At 34.6% G+C, this 19,765-nt stretch overlaps 1 protein-coding gene across 2 annotated transcripts in view; it reads right to left on the bottom strand.

Annotated features, from left to right (window-relative positions):
- Positions 1-19,765, bottom strand: part of COL4A5 (collagen type IV alpha 5 chain) — a 333,343-nt gene that overhangs the window by 176,130 nt on the left and 137,448 nt on the right. For both annotated transcript variants that reach the window (XM_004379760.2, XM_004379761.2), the window contains exons 2-3: positions 13,742-13,801; positions 771-860 (exon numbers count right to left, since the gene is read on the bottom strand). In XM_004379760.2, coding sequence (XP_004379817.1) covers positions 771-860; positions 13,742-13,801 — 150 coding nt within the window. The remainder of the gene's footprint in view (positions 1-770; positions 861-13,741; positions 13,802-19,765) is intronic.

Here is a 19,765-nt window from a genome sequence, read left to right as displayed (position 1 = left end):
TGGTGATAGGGAACCCAAGGTTGAGTAAAGACAGTGTTGATGTGTTGTGAGGTTGTTAACCATTGTCATAGGACAACATATGTACTAACTGTTAAATGAGAAACTATTTTGTTCCTTAAGCCTTCATCTAAAGTGAGAATAGCAGCATAACTGGAAGAGCGTAGTCGATGTCACTGAACTGTGCATGTAGAAATTTTTGAAATGGTGTATCTTTGGCTTTGTATATTTTCACCAAAAGCAGAAAAAAAGGTCGAGAAGGGAGAGGGTTGACATGTTGTGGGGTTGTTAACCAATGTCATAAAACAATATGTGTACTACTGTTTCATGAGAAACTATTTATTCTGTAAGCCTTCACCTGAAGTACAATAAAAAAAAAATTAAAAAAAAATCTACCTAATTCAGACAGAAAAGGGCACTGAACCAAAGGAGCCATTAAAAACAAAACAAAAACAGAAACCTCCCTCAATCTTAAAATTCACTGTCATCTCTTCCCATTCCCTATCTTAAAAGGAACTTACTTTTTGTTAAGAATCCCAATAGTCACATATGATTAACAGCATCTTCGAAAAATATTTGAATATGGCCGTAATATTCAGTTTTTAAAAAAATCAACAGAAAGTATAAATAGATTTCCGACTATTCTATTGTTTCATTTAAATACGAGCTTCTGGCTATGATTCAAGAACTTTGATTTGTTGATTTGACACCTATTCCCACATTTAAGATGACTTAATTCCTCTGGTATTACTGGTTGGCAACTTGGCACGTACCTTTTGTCCCCGAGGTCCTGGAGGCCCTTCTGGACCTGGAAATCCAGGCAAACCTGGATGCCCTTCCAAACCTGGAAATCCTCTCTCTCCCTGGAATTGAACAAGAATGAAAGGTATAGTCATTTATGAATTTTGAAGCATAGGCAGAAAGGAGATTCAAAAAGATCCAAAGACCACCTAGACAAAACTAATTTAATTTAATAATATTGAATTCACAGTATTCACACTATCCACTATCATGTATCCAGTAACATGCAAGATGCAAGAGGAAAAACACAAACCACCCCGAATTTATATTATATTTTACTTGGTATTGTAATACTTTGCTTTCTTGTAAAAATAAAAAGCACATCACAGATGAAGCAAAATTTAGACATACTGATGTCAAGCGTTTAATAAGGGAAGATGACAATAAGACCAGGATACCAGGTCTGCAAGGTTTACATTGAATAAGTATGGAGTAGGAATAAAGGACACTATAAAAGAGAGTGAAAAGACACCCCACAAAAACAGGAGAAATATTTGTAAATCATATATCTGATAAGAGTTTAATATCCAGAATATATAAAGAATTCCTACAGCAACAACAAAATGATGAACAACTCAGTTAAAAAATGGTCAAAGGATTTGAACAAACATTTCCCTGAAGAAGATATACAAATGGCTAATAAGCACATGAAAAGATGCTCAACATCATTAGTCATTAGGGAAATCAAATCAAAACCATAGTGAGATACCCCTTCACGCTTACTAGGAAGGCTATAATAAAAAAATGGAAAAGAACAAGTGTTGCCAAGGATGTGAAGAAATTGAAACACTCAGCCACTGTTGGTGGGAATGTAAAAAGGTGCAGCTGCTGTGGCAAACAGTATAATGATTCCTCAAAAAGTTAAATATAGAATAATTACCATACAACCCAGCAATACCAATCCTCAGTATATACCCAAAAGAATTAAAAACAGGGACTCAAACAGATACTGATTTATACAAGAATGTTCATTGCTCATTATTCACAATAGCTAAAAGGTGGAAACAATTAAAATGCCCATCAAGATATGAAAAGATAAACAAAATGTGGTATATCTATTCAATGGAATATTATTCAGCCATAAAGAAAAAAGAATGTTGCCTGATTTGCGTATCTGCAAGGCTAGACAGGTGGGGGTAGCAGAGTCAGCATGTGTACTAATCATATTTAGATCAATACATTAGGGTTAACTAACTTGCATACAGCCAATAATGGTAAAGTCGTGGGCCCCAACACCCTCTAGGGTATCCAATCACAGAAAGAGAACTCAACACTATGAAGTTTAAGAACCCTGAGGGCTCACAGCTCCGAGGCATTTACTCCCAACTGCATGGTTGCAAGCAGTTCCTCTACTCTCTGAAGGTTTGAAAGCTGAGTCTCTTGCCAGAGGCTCTAGCACTCCTTCTGAGAACTCTCTTACCGGAACTTATCCTCACTGACAGCCTAGGCAGCTTCTAGAAAGAGAAAGCGAAAGTATCCATATCTATGAGGTGACTGTCTAATGCATGATTGGAGACACATGCCCCTAGAAGATCAAGTACAGTAGACTTTTATCCCTACCCACAAAGAAGCGTGAGTGTGTGTGTGTTTAAGCGTTAAGTTTAGATATCTTAGATAATTTTGTATTGACTAATTTCCTGGTATTTTGAATTATCCTATAATAAATATAAGTAATTTGAAAATGCTACTTTTTGTCAGTTTCTACTTATTACTTCAAAATTAATGAAGTAAATATTAGCCAATTATCGGTAACTCTAAACATTCCTATAACTTTGACAATAATTATTATTGACATACTACTACATTTTCTATAAGTATATATTTGTTGTTTTAATTAGTCATAGAATTATAAGAATTTAGTATTCATTAATCTCAACCCAATTATTTTGAAGGAAATAGGGCAAAAGAGGAAAATAAAAGATTCAAAATTTTTAGAGCTGGATTACCTCAAATAATTATAAAGCCCATCACTGGCAGAGCTGGTAGCAGAAATCTGATCTCAAGTGCCAGTCAGAAAGAAAGCAAGAAAAAAAAATCTAGCTTGAAGACATTTCTGTAAGTGGAAAACATAGCTAAATTTTGGGGTATCAGCTGGTTTTTAGAGCATACCAAAACTTGAGGATAACACTGGAAGAAATCTCTATTTTCTCAGAATGTAAAACTGCTACGAGGACTACAAATAAGAGAAAAATAATGTAGAAGTTGAAATTGGAGGGTGCCAAGAAAGCTTAATTGTGGTGGTACTAATAAAACTGTATACTTATAAGGGATATATCCCAAAATCTGCTCAAACTATAGTCAAAAATAATTTTGTTATCTTATCCAGCTAAGCAACATTATACTAAGAAAGACAAAAGGGCAGCTACCAGACAGTAGTAAAAAGAAGTGCAAGTGCAATCCTACCTTTGAAAGGTAGAAAGCTTCCTACAGTAGAAACTATAGAAGCCTTGTGTATGTGCCTACCCTTTGCTGCCCTTTGTTAGGCACTCATTTAATCCTTACAACAGCCCAAGATTGTATTGAAATAGTTTATGCTGTCTGTTCATGTTAGGATAAACATCATTATTATTTTCCATTGTAGAATTATCTTCCTCTCCCTCTGCCTGTCCCTTAAATATTGGTATTCCTCTAAATTCCTTTTTTTTTTTTAACTCTCTTCTCTCTCTTTCCCTAGGCAACCTCAAACATCAACTTTTTTTTTTTCTTAAAGCCAGGCTCACATAACATCAACTATCTACTAAATATCTCCACCTGAATATTTTATAGGCACTTAAAACTCAACAGCAACAATAGCTAACATGTATATTGAGTGTCTCTTATGTACCTAAGTTTATTCTAAACTCTTTTCATGTTTTATCTTATTTAATCCACCCAATGATAATATAAGGTAGATACTATTACTATTTCCATTTTACAGATCAAGAATCAGGGCAAAGACAAGTTATATAATTTTCCCACAGCAAACTCAATATAATCAACACTGAAGTCATTATCTTTCTACTATCTTCCCTATTACAGAAAATAGCACAACCCAGCTGCCCCAACAAGAAATATGTAATAACTTTGACTCCTGCAATCTAATCAATCATGTCTTTTCCACCATTGTATTCTTAGTGCCCAACAGACTACTCAGTAAACATTCATTCAATAATGAATTTCCTTGATGAGTTACATAAAATTTATGACACATGCTTTTGCCCCCTCCCCCCGAAAAAAAGGGTTAGGAGAAATTATTAAAAGTATGACTTTTTTCTGATAAAGCAGGTTTATTTATCACAAGTTAGTATTAAAAAGATAACAGACTGATTTACTTAGAAGCAGAGCTTTAGTTTGTGAGCCAAAGGCATCCATAGAAATGTTATCAGTTTACAGGAAGGGAGCTTTATAATCAAATTAAGAAAGTTATATGATCATGGGGAAAAAAATCTTAAGAATAATTTTTCAAGGAAGATACAAAATTAAAAGAAAAAGGTTAGATTTCTGAAAATAGAAAAAATAAAAATTAGGACAAACTGCTATAATGATAACTGAGATGAAAATTATTTGGGATTATCATATGCAAAATGTAAAAATTATACAAACATATGGGTAAGGCAAGACCCTTAATGGACAAATGAAAACAATGACTAAATTAGGTAATGCAATTATAGGCAGTATTGTCTCCTTTTTGTGCAATTTCTCTTTTGTTTTTGTAATTATATAACACGAAGAAATATTTTCAGTAATGTAATTAGGAGAACAGGAAGACTGGTCTTCGGCAACTGCCAAAATAGAGGTATTTTCGGTCAGAAGTTCTCAAACTTGACACTGCATTAGAATCACCTGGAGAGCTTGCTCAACTTACGCGGTCCTACCCCCAGAGTCGATTAAGTAGGTCGGCTGTGGAGCCTATGAATCTGCATTTCTAAGAAGCCTACAGTAGTTGCTGATGCTGCTGGTAGAGAAGGACACTTTGTTTAGGTAACATGCGACTGGGACATGACTTTTAGTTTTTCAACTGGGTTAACTTCTTGTTCTCACTGGGAGTTTGGCGAGTTTTGTTTTTAGTAGTATGCTCTTGGACACATTCTTTTAGGAGAATCTAGATGTTTTGTTGTTTCTGTATTAAAAATCATTTTTTAAACACAGCTTTATTGAGGTAAAAGTGACAAAAATAAACTGCATATATTTACAGTGTAAAACTTGAGAAGTTTTGACATACTTTATGTATGTGTGTATATATATATACACAGAGACAGCACACCAGTGAAACTGTTACCACAATCAAAATAATTAACGTATCTATCATTCAAAAGTAGGAGCCCTGGTGGCTCAGTGGTTAAAGTGCTCAGCTGCTAACCGAAAGGTCGGCAGTTCGAACCCACCAGCTGCTCCGCGGGAGAAAGATGTGGCAGTCTGCTTCCATAAAGATTTATAGCCTTGGAAACCCTATGGGGCAATTCTACCCTGTCCTGTAGGGTCGCTAGGAGTGGGATTCAACACGATGGGTTTTATCACTCACAAAAGTTTCCTGTACCCCTTTATAATATCTCCTACATGCCCCTACTCCCCTTCCCTAGGCAATGATGAATCTGCTTTCTGTCACTATAAATTAATTTGACATTTTCTAGAATTTTATATAAATGGAATCATAATATTCTTTTTGTTTAACTTTTAACTCAGCATATTTATTTTGAGATTCAAACTGTGGCATGTATCAGTGACTTACTCTTCTTCATTGCTTAGTACTATTCCAATATAGATATATTGTAATTTGTTGATTCATTCACCTGCTGATAGATAGATGGGATGTTTCCAGTTTCTGGCTATGACAAATAAAGCTGCTACAAATATTCATGTACAAGTCTTTGTATGGATATATGCTTTCATCTCTCATGGGCAAACGTACAGAAACGAACACAGCCATATAAAAGCGTATGTTTAACTTTTTAAGAAACTGCCAAACTGGTTTCAAAGTAGTTGGCACTATTTGACATTTGCACCAGCAGTCTATGACACTTTCAGTTGCTCTACATCCTCCCCAGTCCTTGGTATGCTCATTTTTTTAATATTTAGACATTCTAATAGATTTATAGTGGCATCTCAATACGGTTATAATTTGCATTTCCCTAGTTAATAATCTTTTCATATGTTAATTTGTCATCTGTGTATCTTCTTTTCTTAAATGTCTTAAAATCTTTTCCAAATTTATTTTTAATTTAATTTTATTTTGGGTTATTGGTTTTATTATTGCATTTTGAGAGTTTTTCATATATTCTGAATACAATTCTTTTATCAGATATGTGATTTGCAAGCATATTTTCCTATTCTGTGAATATATTTTAATTCTCTTAGTAGTGTCTTTTAAAGAGCAGAAGATCATAAATCTTGATGAAGTCCAATTTATCACTATTTTCTTTTATGGATCATACTTTTTTGGTGTCATATTAAGAAATATTTGCCAGACCCAAGGTCACAAGGATTTTCTCCTCTAAATTTTATAGTTTCAGGTTTTATATTTAGGTCTATGAACGATTTGAGTTAATTTTTGTATATGGAGGCACAGTATGGGTCAGTTAACTTTTATGCATATACATGTAGTTCTTCAGTACCATTTGTTGAAAAGATTATCCTTTCTTCACTGAATTGCCTTTGCATCCTGCTCCCTTCATCTATATGTCTATCCTTATGTCAATAACATACTATCTTGTTTACGGTTAGTTCTATAATAAAATTGAGTATCATAAATCCTCCAACATTATTCTTCTTTTTAAAGCTGTATTAGCATTTCCATCTGAATTTTAAAATCAGATTGTTAATTTCTACAAAATAGCCTACAAGGATTTTGCTTGGGATTTGCATTGAATCTACAGATAATTTGGAGAGAACTGGCATCTTAATGATATTGAACCTTCTAATCCATACGTTATGTATCTCCATTTGGTTAGCAGTTGAGTTCTCAACCACTATGCCACCAGGGTTCCAAACCCCAGTTAGTTATGACATATTATCCACTGTATATATTGTGGGATCCAACTTGCTAAAATTTTGTTAAGAGTTTTTTCATCTATGTTGTCTTAGTAATCTAGTGCTGCTATAACAGAAATACAAGTGGGTGGCTTTCACAAATAGAAATTTACTTTCTCACAGTTTAGAAGGCTAGAAGTCCAAATTTAGGGCACTTGCTCTAAGGGGAAGGCTTTCTCTCTCTGTTGGCTCTGGAGGAAGGTTCTTGTCTCTTCAGCTTCTGCTTCCTAGTCCCTTGGAGATCTCCATGTGGCCTGGCATCTCTCTTCCCCCATCTCTGTTCACTTGCTTGCTTGTTTAATCTCTTTTATATCTCAAAAGAGATTGACTCAAGACACTCCCTACACTAATCCTGTCTCATCAATATAACAAAGACAACCCATTCTCAAATGCAATTATAATCACAGACATAGAGGTTAGGATTTGCAATACATTTTGGGGGAGGATACAATTCAATCCATAACATGTTAATATTTAACTGTAGTTTTCTTTTTTGTAATATCTTTGATTTTTTGTATCAGGGCTATGCTCCTTTCATAAAATTACTTGGGAAGTGTTCCACATACCGCTATTTTCTGAAAGAATTTATACCGAATTGACATGATTTCTTTCATAGAATTTACCAGTAAAACCATCTGGGCCTATAATTTTTTTTTTTTTTTGTGGGAAGGGATCGAAATCCAGTATCTTTAATAGATATAGGGCTATTCAGATTTTATTTCTTTTATTTCTTTATTTTGCTTTTAGTCATGTATACTTCTCAATAAATTCATCTAATTCAATTAAGTTGTCAAATTACCATTATAAAGTTGTTTATAATATTCCCTTATTCATCTTTTACTGTCAGTCAGATCATTCCTGATATTGGTATTTTGTGTTTTCTCTCTATTTTTTTATCAGGCATGCTAGATGTCATAGACTGAATTGTGTCCCCCCAAAATATGTGTCAACTTGGCTAGGCCATGATTCCCAGTATTGTGTGATTGTCTACCATTTTGTCATCTGATGTGATTTTCCTATGTGTTGTAAATCCTATCTCTATGATGTTAATGAGGCAGGATTAGAGGCAGTTATTGTAATGAGACAGGACTCAATCTACAAGATTAGGTTGTGTCTGAAGTCAATCTCTTTCGAGATATAAAAGAAAGAAGCAAGGGACCTCATACCACCAAGAACCAAGAGCCAGGAGTGAGAGTGTCCTTTGGACCCGGGGTTCCTGTGCTGAGAAGCTCCTAGTTAAGGGGAAGATTGATGACAAGGACCTTCCCTCAGAGCCAACAGAGACATAAAGACTTCCCCTGCAGCTGGCACCCTGAAGTTGGACTTCTAGCCTTATAGACTGTGAGAGAATAAATCTGTTTGTTAAAGCCATCCACTTGTGGTATTTCTGTTATAACAGCACTAGATAACTAGACACTAGGTACTTATTAATTTTATTAATCATTTCAAAGTACCAATTTTTAGCTGTGTAAGTTTTTTCTCATTCATACATTTCTATTTTATCTGCATTATTTCTTTCTCTTACTTTGAATTTAATTCACTTGTCCTTTTCTAGCTTCTTTAGTGGAAAAACTTAGATCACAAATTTAAAATGTTTTCTTATTTTCTAACACAGGCATTTAATCTATAAATTTCCCACTAAGCCTTGCTTTAGTTCCCTTGCATAACTTTTGAAATGTTGCGTTTTCATCATTATGTGATTTAAAATATTTTTCTAATTTTCCTTGTAATTCCTTCCTTTGTCTATCAGTTATTTAGAAGGATGTTTTCTAATTTGCAAATAGTTGAGGATTTTCTACATATCTTATTGTTAATTATTTTATTCCATTGCGGTCAGAGAATATGCATTGATATTTTCAATCTTTTGATATTTATTGCATCTCATTTTATGGCTCATCACGTGGTCTATCTTGGTGAATATTCCACGTGATCTTGAAAAAAATCATGTATGCCTTTACTAATTTTTTTTGTCCTAGTTGTTCTACCGATGATTGAGGGAGGAGCATTAGAATCTAAAACTATGTGGATTTCTCTATTTCTCCATTTAATTTTGTCAGTTTTGGCTTCATGTATTTTGAAGCTCTATTGTTGCACACAAACACATTTAGGACTGTTTTGAATTCCTAATAAACTGACGCTTTGATCATTACATTTTCCTACTTGTCTCTGGTAATACTTGTTGTCCTGAAGACTAAGTAATCTGATAGTAATACCATCATTGCAATTTTCTTATGCTTACTATTTCCATGGTATAGACTATTACATGTTTTTACTTTCAACCTATCTGTATTTTCATATTTAAAGTGTATTTCTTATGGAAGAAGCATATGATTGAGTCTTGCCTATTAATTCATTTTAACAATCTCTGCCTTTTTCATTCGAGTTTTTATATTACTTGCATTTAACATAATTATAGATATAACTGAATTTAAGTTTTCAATTTTGCTCTTCGTTTCTGTGTTGGTCTCTTCTGTATTTTGTTCCTATTTCTCCTTTCCTGCTTTCCTTTGGATTGAGTATTCCTAGTATTACATTTAAATTTCTCCATTGGCTTTATTCCTATGCCACTTTACATAAATGTTTTAGTGGTGAGTCTCAGGATTACAATATGCATGCATAACTCATCACAGTCTACATAGTGTTAATATTGAACTACTTCATGTAAAATCTGAGAACACTGCAACAGTAGAACTCCATTTACAAACCATCCTTTGTGCTATATCTGTCGTATATGGTACATCTACTTATATACCCCACAATTCACTGTTTCATTTTATATATATCTTTAAACACTCTTTTGAGGAGCGAAAAAAGATGGTCTTTTATATTTACCCACATATACACTATTTTTAGTGCTTTTCATCCCATCCTATAAATCCACGTTTCCATCTAGCGTCATTTCCCTTCAGCCTGAATAACTTTCTGTAGTATTTCTTTAGTGAGAGTATGCTAGTGAAGAAGTTTCTCATTTTTTCATTATCTGAAAATGTCTTAATTTTGCCTATTTTTTACAAGATATTTTTGCTGTATATTTTAACTGTGTTTGCAGATTGCTTTTTTTTAAACTCCCAAATAATGTTTTTACATTGTCTTCTAGCATCCATTCTTTCTGATGAGACGTCAGTCACCATTTGTATCATTTTTCTCCTGTATGTAATACATATTTTTCTCTAGCTTCTTTCAAGGTTTTCTTTTTATCTCTAGTTTTTCAGTAGTTTCACTATGATGTGCCTAGTTGTAGTTTTCTTTGTTTTTATCCTGCTTAGGATTTGTTGAGTTTCTTAGATCTGTAAATTTATATTTTTCATCACATGTGGGAAATTCTTGGCCATTATTACTGCCCCATTAATTATTATTATTTTTTACTGCCATGATTGCTCTCTTATGCTCTTCTAGAACTCCATTTACATTTGCATTAGACCACTTGATGTTCATCCTACAGGTCACTGAGGCCCTGTTCATTTTTATCTCTCTACACTTTAGACTGGATAATATCTTTTGATTTATCTTTAAGTTTTCTTAACCTTTCTTCTGTTGTCTCCATTCTGCAGTTAAGCCCATCCAGTGAGTTGCTCATTTCTAAAATCTAGCTTTCCAAATTTATATTTTCCATCTTTTTATAGCTTCCAGTGCTCTGTTGTGGTTCCCTATCGGCTTGCTAAGTATGAGCATATTTTTCTTTAAATCATCAAATGTATTTATAATATCTGCTTTAAATCTTTGTTTGCAAATTCCACCATCTATGTTACCTCAAAGTTGGTTTGCACTGATTGGTATTTTTTTGTTGACTATGAGTCACTCTTACCTGTAACTTTTCATGTCTAGTAAGTTTTGATTGTATATGGGATACTGTAGTTGACATGTAGACATTCTGGATTCTATTATCTTCCTGTGAAGAGTATTGACCTTTTGTTTTAACACATAGTTAACTCAGCTGAACTCAAACTCAGAACTCTGTCATCCCATCAGTAGACAGCAGCTGTATCTATGCTAAGTTATTTCAGCCTTCTAGCTGTTCCTTTTTCCTGGGGTCCATGCATCTCCTATGCATATGAATTCATACGTCAATCAAGAATTTGGGCGGAGATTACATGCAGATTTTTAGATTATCTCTCACTCTTCATCTATTATAGTATCCTCAAACCTTTCATCTGATTCCTCAAGCCAATAAGACTGTGCCTTTCTGTCTGGGTTCTAGCCATCCTTTGTCATACAGACTGAGGGGTGCACTAAGGAGAAAAGCCATATAAATGCAAATTTACCAAGTATAATTACCTCTTTCAAGAGTAGAATATTTTCCACATCCTGCCTACTTTTGCTACTTTTCCTGTGGTTTCAAATAGCTGTTATATTTGTAAAGAGTATTTAATTGTTATCTCAAGAAAAGTTATTAGTCTCCTAAAATTCATTCCACCATTATCACAAATGAATCCCTCTTGGTATTTTTACCAGTACAGAAAGCACCTTTACTACAAAACTGCTCCCCTTACCCATGAAACTATTGGCCTGAGACAATCTTTAAACCTTAAACCAAAAATATCCCCTGAAGTCTTCTTAAAACCAAACAACAGTTTAGCTTAACTAATAAAAAATGTCTGCCTTGAGCATTATGGTCTTTGAAGAACTATTTATATGAGATCCAAGTGACAACAGCAACTCAGAAAGATTAGATAGTAAGCTTAGGGGGCAATGAGTTTATGTTAATGGAGGAGAAACAACTCAGAAAAGGAGGATGAGAATGGTTTCACAACTCAAAGAATGTAATCAATGTCTCTGAATTGTACACGTAGAAACTGTTGAATTGGTGTATGCTTTGCTGTGTATATTCTCAACAACAACAAAATAAATAAACTTTAAAAAATCCTGTTCCCATCAATTTAACATTGCTCAAATAGTTGTTCTGTAGAACACTATTTAATGACTACTAATAAACGTTTTCTTGGGGGAAAATGGGTTACATGGTCAAACGGAATTGGAAATATAACATTATGAAACAAAAATAAATAGGTTTCTTTACTCTAGGACTTTTTAAAATATCCTTCATATTCTAAGGAACCTCCCATATCTCTAAATGGAATATACGTTAGAGACTGTCCCCAAGTTTTTCGTATGTAATCAGTAACATTCATTCAAAAACATTTATTGAGCCCCAAAGAGTAGAGGCTGAGCAGTCATCTAAGATACATCTATTGGTCCCATTCCATCCAGAGCAAAGGAGAATGAAGAAAACCAAAGACACAAAGGGAAATGTTAGTCCAAAGGACTAATGAGCCACAAGTACCACAGCCTCCAGCAGCCTGAGCCCAGAACAACTAGATGGTGCCTGGCTACCACCACAGACGGCTCTGAGAGGGATCATAATAGAGGGCTCCAGACAGAGCAGGAGAAAAATGAAGAACAAAATTCAAATTCACAAAAAAAGACCAGATTTACTGGTCTGACAAAGAGACTGGAGGAACCCCAAGACTATGACCCCTGGACACCCTTTTGAGAACTGAAGTCATTCCCGAAGTTCACCCTTCAGCCAAAGATTACACAGGTATAATAAAATAAATGGAAACCCTGATGGTGTAGTGGTTAAGAGCTACGGCTGCTTAACCAAAATGTTGGCAGTTCAAATCTGCCAGGTGTTCCTTGAAAACCCCAGGGGGCAGTTCTACTCTGTCCTATAGGGTCACTATGAGTCAGATTCCATTTGACAGCAATGTTTTGTTTTTTTTTGGATAAAACAGTAACACACATGACGAATGTGTTTCTTAGCTCAATCATGTAAATGAGACCAAATAGTCAACACCTGCCCAAAAGCAAAGACACGCAGGCAGGAAGGGACAGGAAAACAAGATGAATGGAAACAGGTAACCCGTGGTGGAGAAGAGGAGAGTATTGACACATCATGGGGATTACAACCAATGTCACAAAACAATTTGTGTATCAATTGTTGAATGAGAAATTAATTCGCTCTGTAACTTTCACCTAAAGCACAATAAAAAAAAAAAAAAAAGAGTAGAGACTACAGTATGATCTCTTTTCTCCTAGTACAAATTTTATGAGGTCACAATTCACAATCCCTTTTTAATTTTCTAAGTTTAATGTCAGTCACTGACTCATAATAGTTAGGATTACACAATTCAGGCCTCAACTACTTTGTAATTATAATATCTACATAATAGGAGAAAGAGCCCAGTGGTACAGTGTTTAAGTGCCCGGCTGCTAACCAAAAGGTCAGTGGTTCGAACCCACCAGCTACTCCGTGCGAGAAAGATGTGGTGGTCTGCTTCCATAAAGATTTACAGCCTTTGAAACACTGTGGGGCCGTTCTACTCTGTCCTATAGGGTCACAATGAGTTGGAATCAACTCTATGGCAATGGGTTAGGTTTATATAACAGGAGATGCTGTTGCGGGAAAGGTGAGAGAAAAACAGAGATTCATCAGTGATTAAGTTGTATGGACTCAATAAAACACATGAAAGTGCTTAGCATGGTATCCAGCAGAGAGCAGTAGCTTGATAAATGTTTAATTTCCTTCTAAAGTGTTTTTCCTCGTTTTTGCCTATTAAGTCAGTGACTTCAACAAGCTCTGTCAGGAGCTGGCAAACTGCATTGCTTAGGCCAAATGCAGTCAGAGGTCTATTTTTGTATGGCCCAAAAGCTAAGAATTTTTTTACCTTTTTAAAGCATTGTTAAAAAAAAAAAAAGCAGTTAAGAAGACCTTACATGGACCACAAAGTATAAAATATTTACTGTATGGCCTTTTACAGAAAATATTTGCTGATCCCTGAAATTGTCAGTCTAAAGCATACAACTGTCCAAAAGAAGCATATAGTAGGATTCATTTTATTTACTAACATGTAGAGGCAAAAGTACTGTATAAAATATATATTAATAACACTATTTTAACGGTTTTACTAAGCTTAGAAAGTTCCACATCAGGTCTTACCTTTTCCCCTTTTACACCACTACAGTCACACTTTGATCCTGGAGAACATCCATAGCAAGCCTATAGGGAAGAGAAAGAGGGGGAGAAATCATTAAATATGAACCTGAAAAACAGACTCTAACTTTCAGCTCAACTGAATTCAGCAATCCGGCTTTATAAAACAAATACCAGAAAAATATCTAAAAGTATATATACCAAATGATGGCTACCTCTGGGGAAGTTTTTCACATTTCATTGAATACATTTCTGTTTGAACTTTTCACAACGAGCAAATGAAAATTTATAATTTTAAAACAAAAAACATATTTTTAAAAAAGACTTTAAAAATGAAAAAGAAATTCATGCAACTTCCCTGTAAAGTGATTTGCCACTTGTCCAAGCTCTTGGGAACTCCCCTTTTTCTCCTAACATCACATGTAAGAAATTACTTCTCAATCTATTTTAGCAACTAGGTACTGCCAGGAATGCCTGCCGTTTTAAGTGCTTGCTTATCTGCATTCATGAGCAACCACGAGAGCATAAAATATATAATATGATCTTTTACCACCTTTCTTTTCTTGGCTCTCATTCCCTCACTAGCAGTTCAGTATCTAACAGCCCAAAGTTTTACCACAAATACTGTTCCCACAGCCTAGATAGTCTCAATAGCTATTACTAACAAATTCATTTAGTCACATTAAGAACTGTGGTCCTGAAGTCAGAGAAACATCATCCTCTAAGATAAGAACCTACAGAGGATAAGACAGCAGGTGACTTCTGCCAACCAGAACTATCCTTTACTCTGGCACAAAGCAGAAATGCTTAGAAAAATAGTAATTATTTTAGCATATGTGGATAGCTCAGCATTTATATATAAAAAGGTGGCATGCCTCTTATCAAATAAATAGATTAAATTACTGAACTCTTCATGTGATATAAATACCAAATAATATTAATCAATACTCAACCTTGAGAATTTATGGCTTTAAAGTTACCTTAGCCTACTGTCCAACATTCCATGCTTTCCTTTACCCCAGTCACTAGTAGAGTACCCTTCCTAATCCTTATCAAAGTACTGACCTCATTTTTTCTAGTCAGAATCCCTACTCCACTCAGCTGCAACTAGAAGTCACCCTTATGCTGGAGCCCTTTTCCTAATTATAAGAATAAATAAAATGGTTTAATGTTGGGAGAATCTCTCACTCACACTGCCAGAGAATGCTCCTTTAAGATATGTCCCTGACATTTCAAATTTAAAGTCTATTATGTGGCCATTATGTATTATACACAGGTGATTAGGTTATACTATCTGATTTTAGTACAGTATATCAACTATACCACAAGTTAAGCAGACTTATTCAGAATTACTCATTCACCAAACATGCATGGAGTGTTATTAGAGGCCAGAAAACTTGTTAAGCTTTGGGGATATAAAGATGAATAAGACACAGTCCCCTTTCAACATATATAACTATTTCAATACAAATACTTCTTGATCACCTATTATATGCTAGGCACTATGATAGGTGCAGGTAGAAATACAAAGAAGACAGCACATTACTGCTCTCTAATGTGGAGAATAAACCTATGCACAAATAATTACATTGCAGTGTTACAGGAATAAAGGTTAATTTAAAATATATAGTATTGTTTTGTGAAAATATAAATTCTCGATTCCAAACTACAAATTTACAAATTTTAGAAGACACAGATTCAGAAGATAAGAACAGTCAATGTTCATATTCACCGAATTAGATTGTGCTATTGCCAACACTCAATTACATGCATTAATGGGAGGGCAGGGGTATTGATAATACAAATGGTTGTTAATCTAAGGATAATTAACATCTGACTTTGGAATGTACATCTGCAATTTATATTTGAATATATGTGTACGAGTTTTTAATATTGTAAGCAAAAGACGGTGTAACTTTCTGTCCTCAGCCTTTACTAAGAGATCCTCCTGCTATAAATATAAATTAAGCTCCTGAAATAATGCAAAGCAGAATGGAAGATACACTATGTGGCTTTTCTTCATTATTGTATTTTTGACTACTCACTACCCAACAATATCCGCACTCCAGTATCTTGTTTGAGTTTGATAAAAATGTTCTCTTTATTCCACTCCTAATATAATTTATAACAAACAACTTTTAATCTTCTTGTACATCATGTTTGAAATTATTTTACACAATGAAAATCAGTAATTTCAGCTTTTTCCACTTCTTTCTTAATTAACATGTAGTAAATTGAGAAGTCACTACGTAAAACATTTTGGAATTATAGGCAAACTTGGTTTGAATTCAACTTGAAATTTTAATTTATATTCTATTTATTACACTTGGATTATGAGAATGACTCTGGTACTCATGGATTAAAACCAACAACAACAAAAAAAAACTAGGCAATTGTAATACACACACCAACCACTAGATGCCACTTTCCAAACAGTTAAAAAAGTGGAGTCCACAAGGAAATAGGCTCAATTTGACATCAGATTAATGGAACTTTTTTAAAAAAAAAAAACAAAAACAAAAAACCAGTATCTATTAATATTGATTAGGTGACCAATACGCACAAAGCACAATATTAGGTCTATGAATTGTACAAAACCTGTGTTAGACATGGGTGCTGCCTTTAAGTATCTTCCAATCTAATTTAAAAAAAAAGGGCCCAAACACTAAAAAAGAAAACCCAAATACAATGGAAAAACGATATGACAGACACTGGTAATGTAAAGAGCTCTGAAATATAACAAATATATCCTGAGTTTACTTCAGCAATTAAATCATTATGAGATCTTGGACAAGTTAATCTTACACTCTAAGGCTCGGTTTTCTCTTTTGTAAAATGACTGAGATAAACAATATTATCTCCTTAAGCCACTTCCAGCTTTTGGTCTGTGATATGTCAGATTCATCAAGTGAAAAAATGAGTAGTATACTCAGTAATTGCTATCAACATTAAGAAAGAGAGTTCCCTTGAGCCTGGAAGTGTTAGTAAAGGCTCGGTAAAGAAGGTGAATACCTGTTGTTCAACTTTGAAGGATGAAGAGAAAGATTCTAGAAAAAAAATGGCCATGCCAAGCACTAAGATGAAAACACAAAATTAGTTGTGGGCTAAGAGGCAGGTAAAATGAACATTAAGTAGCTCAGTCTAAAAGGATTCCTAAGTTCTCATGCAAAAGGTACTTAGGAGATAAGGCGAAAAAGATTGTCTTTTCAAAAACTATAGAAAACTATACAAAAGTCACTGAAAATTTTTAAAAGAAGGAAATGATGACATACTACTGCTTTATTTTATTTTTACTATAAAAGAAAATATTAAAATAAAAAATGAGGAAAGTTTTATATTATCACACAGAACACATTAAAAAGCTACAGTAATTAAAATAATATGGTATCCCTCAAAGAACAGGCAGCTCAGTGAACCAAAACAAAAGCCCGGAAGTAGATCTACATACACACACACATATTTAGTATAATGATAAATGGTAACATTTCAAATAGATGTGAAAATAATGGATTGTACAACATATGGGGCTAGGGTAACTATTGAAAAAAATAAAAAATAAATTTAGATCTCAGGCTCATACAATTCAAAATTACAAAATTATTTGTACTCAAATACAAAATTATTTGTACTCAAACGTACAAATAAAAGCAATCTTCTGTATGCAACAGAATTGCTGAAAGAACTTCACAAAAATGCAGGTACCAGGACCCCACCCTAGAGATTCTGTTTCAGGAAGCCTGAGGTTGGATACCAGAATCTACTATTTAAACAAGCATCTCTGAGTGATTCTAATTCAAGTGTTCCAAGAAGCCGTACACTACAAAATAAAGGCATAGAGAAAAAAAGATATAGTCCCGTAATGTGGCTGGTTAGGTATACAGACTGATACACCTACTTAAAAATCTACAAATGCTTCAAAAATATAAAAAAATCTTAAAAGCATCAAAGAAAAGCACATTAATAAAAATTTATCGGGCTACAATCTAGAAAAAACAAACAAACAACAACAACAAACAGTAAACTAACTACTGAAACTACTTCTGGCTGAACAGCATTTGACAAATATGGAGAATTTGAGGTTCTTGCTTCACAATTTCTTCAGTGCAAGGGTTTACAAACGATAAACCTACCCCCACAATCTTATACCCAGGGAAATGGAAGAAAAGATATCTCGGCTCTCAGCAAAGAAGTACAGGAAAAAAGATTCATGAGAAATTATAACCACAAGCTGGCCCTCACATGAATTTGTAGTCCAAATAAACATTACCTGGGTGACCAACTGGGGCCCTGGTGGTGCAGTGGTTACAAGCTTGGCTGCTAACCAAAAGGTCAGCAGTTTGAATTCACCAGGCACTTCTTAGAAACCCCATGGGGCAGCTCTACTCTGTCCTATAGGGTCGCTATGAGTCAGAATTGACTCGACAGCAATGGGTTTGGTTTGGTTTGATTTTGGGTGGCCAACTAACTTCAAACTGTGAATTTGTTGAAAGTGGACCCAGATTGGTTTGATCTACAGAGGGCTGGTGGAAACCTATACAAAACTCACACAGAAGAACGTATCTTCATACTGAACTTCAAAGAATTTCAATGAATCATTTTCGAAGGAAGCTGAGATGAACTGATAGAAATCATTAAGCATACAAGGAAGCAAAATACTATAAACAAGAACAAGGAAAACCATCTGACAGCAGAAAACTACATAGCAAAAACTTCTGATATTAGAATTATTAGACACAGAATATATAAAAACTAACCTTACAATAATCAAAGACATTTTAAAAGACTTGAAAATAACAGAGGGACCAGGATTATAAAAAATGACATAGCTGAATTGAAATAAAATAAAATATAAATTCTAGAAATAAAAAATATACTAATTGAGATCTAAAACTCAATGGATGGGTTTCACAGCAGACTAGATGCAACTGAAGAGAGACCTGATAAAGTTAAAAGAAATTATAAAAAATGTAGCATGAAGAGAAAACATGAAAATGTGAAAGACCAGTTAAGAGACATGGAAGAAAGAGTGAGGAAGTCTAACATACATGTAATTGGGATTTCAGAAGAAAGGGGAGATAGGAAATGGAGTAGAGACAATAGTTACAGAAATAATAACTGAGATTTTTCAAGAAATAATTAAAGATATCTGTGATTCAAGAAGTCCAAAAAAATCCAATGCAGGAAAAATAACACCTCAAGTCACATGCAACATAGTATAACTGCAGAACACAGAAGCAAAGACAAGACCTTAAACACATCAAGAAAAAAAAAGACAGACTGCCTTCAAGGGAGTGACAATTTAGAGATTAGGCGAGAAGCAACACTGGAAGCCATAAGACTGTGGAATGATTAATCTTTAACACACTGAGAGAAAATTGCCAAACTATAATTTTTTATCCAGTGAAAATAGCTTTCTAGAATGAGGTCGAAATACAGGCACTTATAGACAACAGAAATTGAGAAAGTGTGCCCCCAGGTGTTGTTGTAGATTGCTGTCTAGTCAATTCTAAACCATGGCGATCCCATGTGTGCAGAAGAGAATTGCTCCATAGTATTTTCTTGGCTGTGATCTTTAGGAAGGAGATTGCCAGGCTTGTCTTCTGTGGCGCCTCTGGTTGGGTTAAAACCGCCAACTTCTAGGCTAGTAGTCAAGCACTGAACAGTTTGTGCCACCCAGAAGAGCCTCACAAAAGGAAATGTAAACCTTTTGGTTTTATTCCACTTTATGTGAAAGAAAACGGTATCAGATGGAAGGTCTAAAATACTAAAAAAAAAAAGAAAAGCAAAAATAATGGTCAAGAAGTTACCGGCAAGATGAAGCTCTAGGCAGAAGCACCACACCATCCCTCCACAGCAAAGATCCGAAAAACTAAGCCAAACAGAGAATCAACAATCCTGAAACCCTAGAACATCAAATGAAGAGACAAAGAACTCAGCCGAGCACCAAATGGAGTGAGAACACTGACAGAGAATGGAGAGCGAGGAGAGATTCATGCAGAGGTCCCCTACCAGCTAACGCAGCGCGGATCC

This window comes from Trichechus manatus, unplaced genomic scaffold, assembly GCF_000243295.1.
Source record: "Trichechus manatus latirostris isolate Lorelei unplaced genomic scaffold, TriManLat1.0 scaffold00068, whole genome shotgun sequence".
In the NCBI taxonomy this organism is placed as follows: domain Eukaryota; kingdom Metazoa; phylum Chordata; class Mammalia; order Sirenia; family Trichechidae; genus Trichechus; species Trichechus manatus.
The sequence above is the reverse complement of the archived record's forward strand: the minus strand, read 5'-3'. Positions and strand labels throughout refer to the sequence as shown.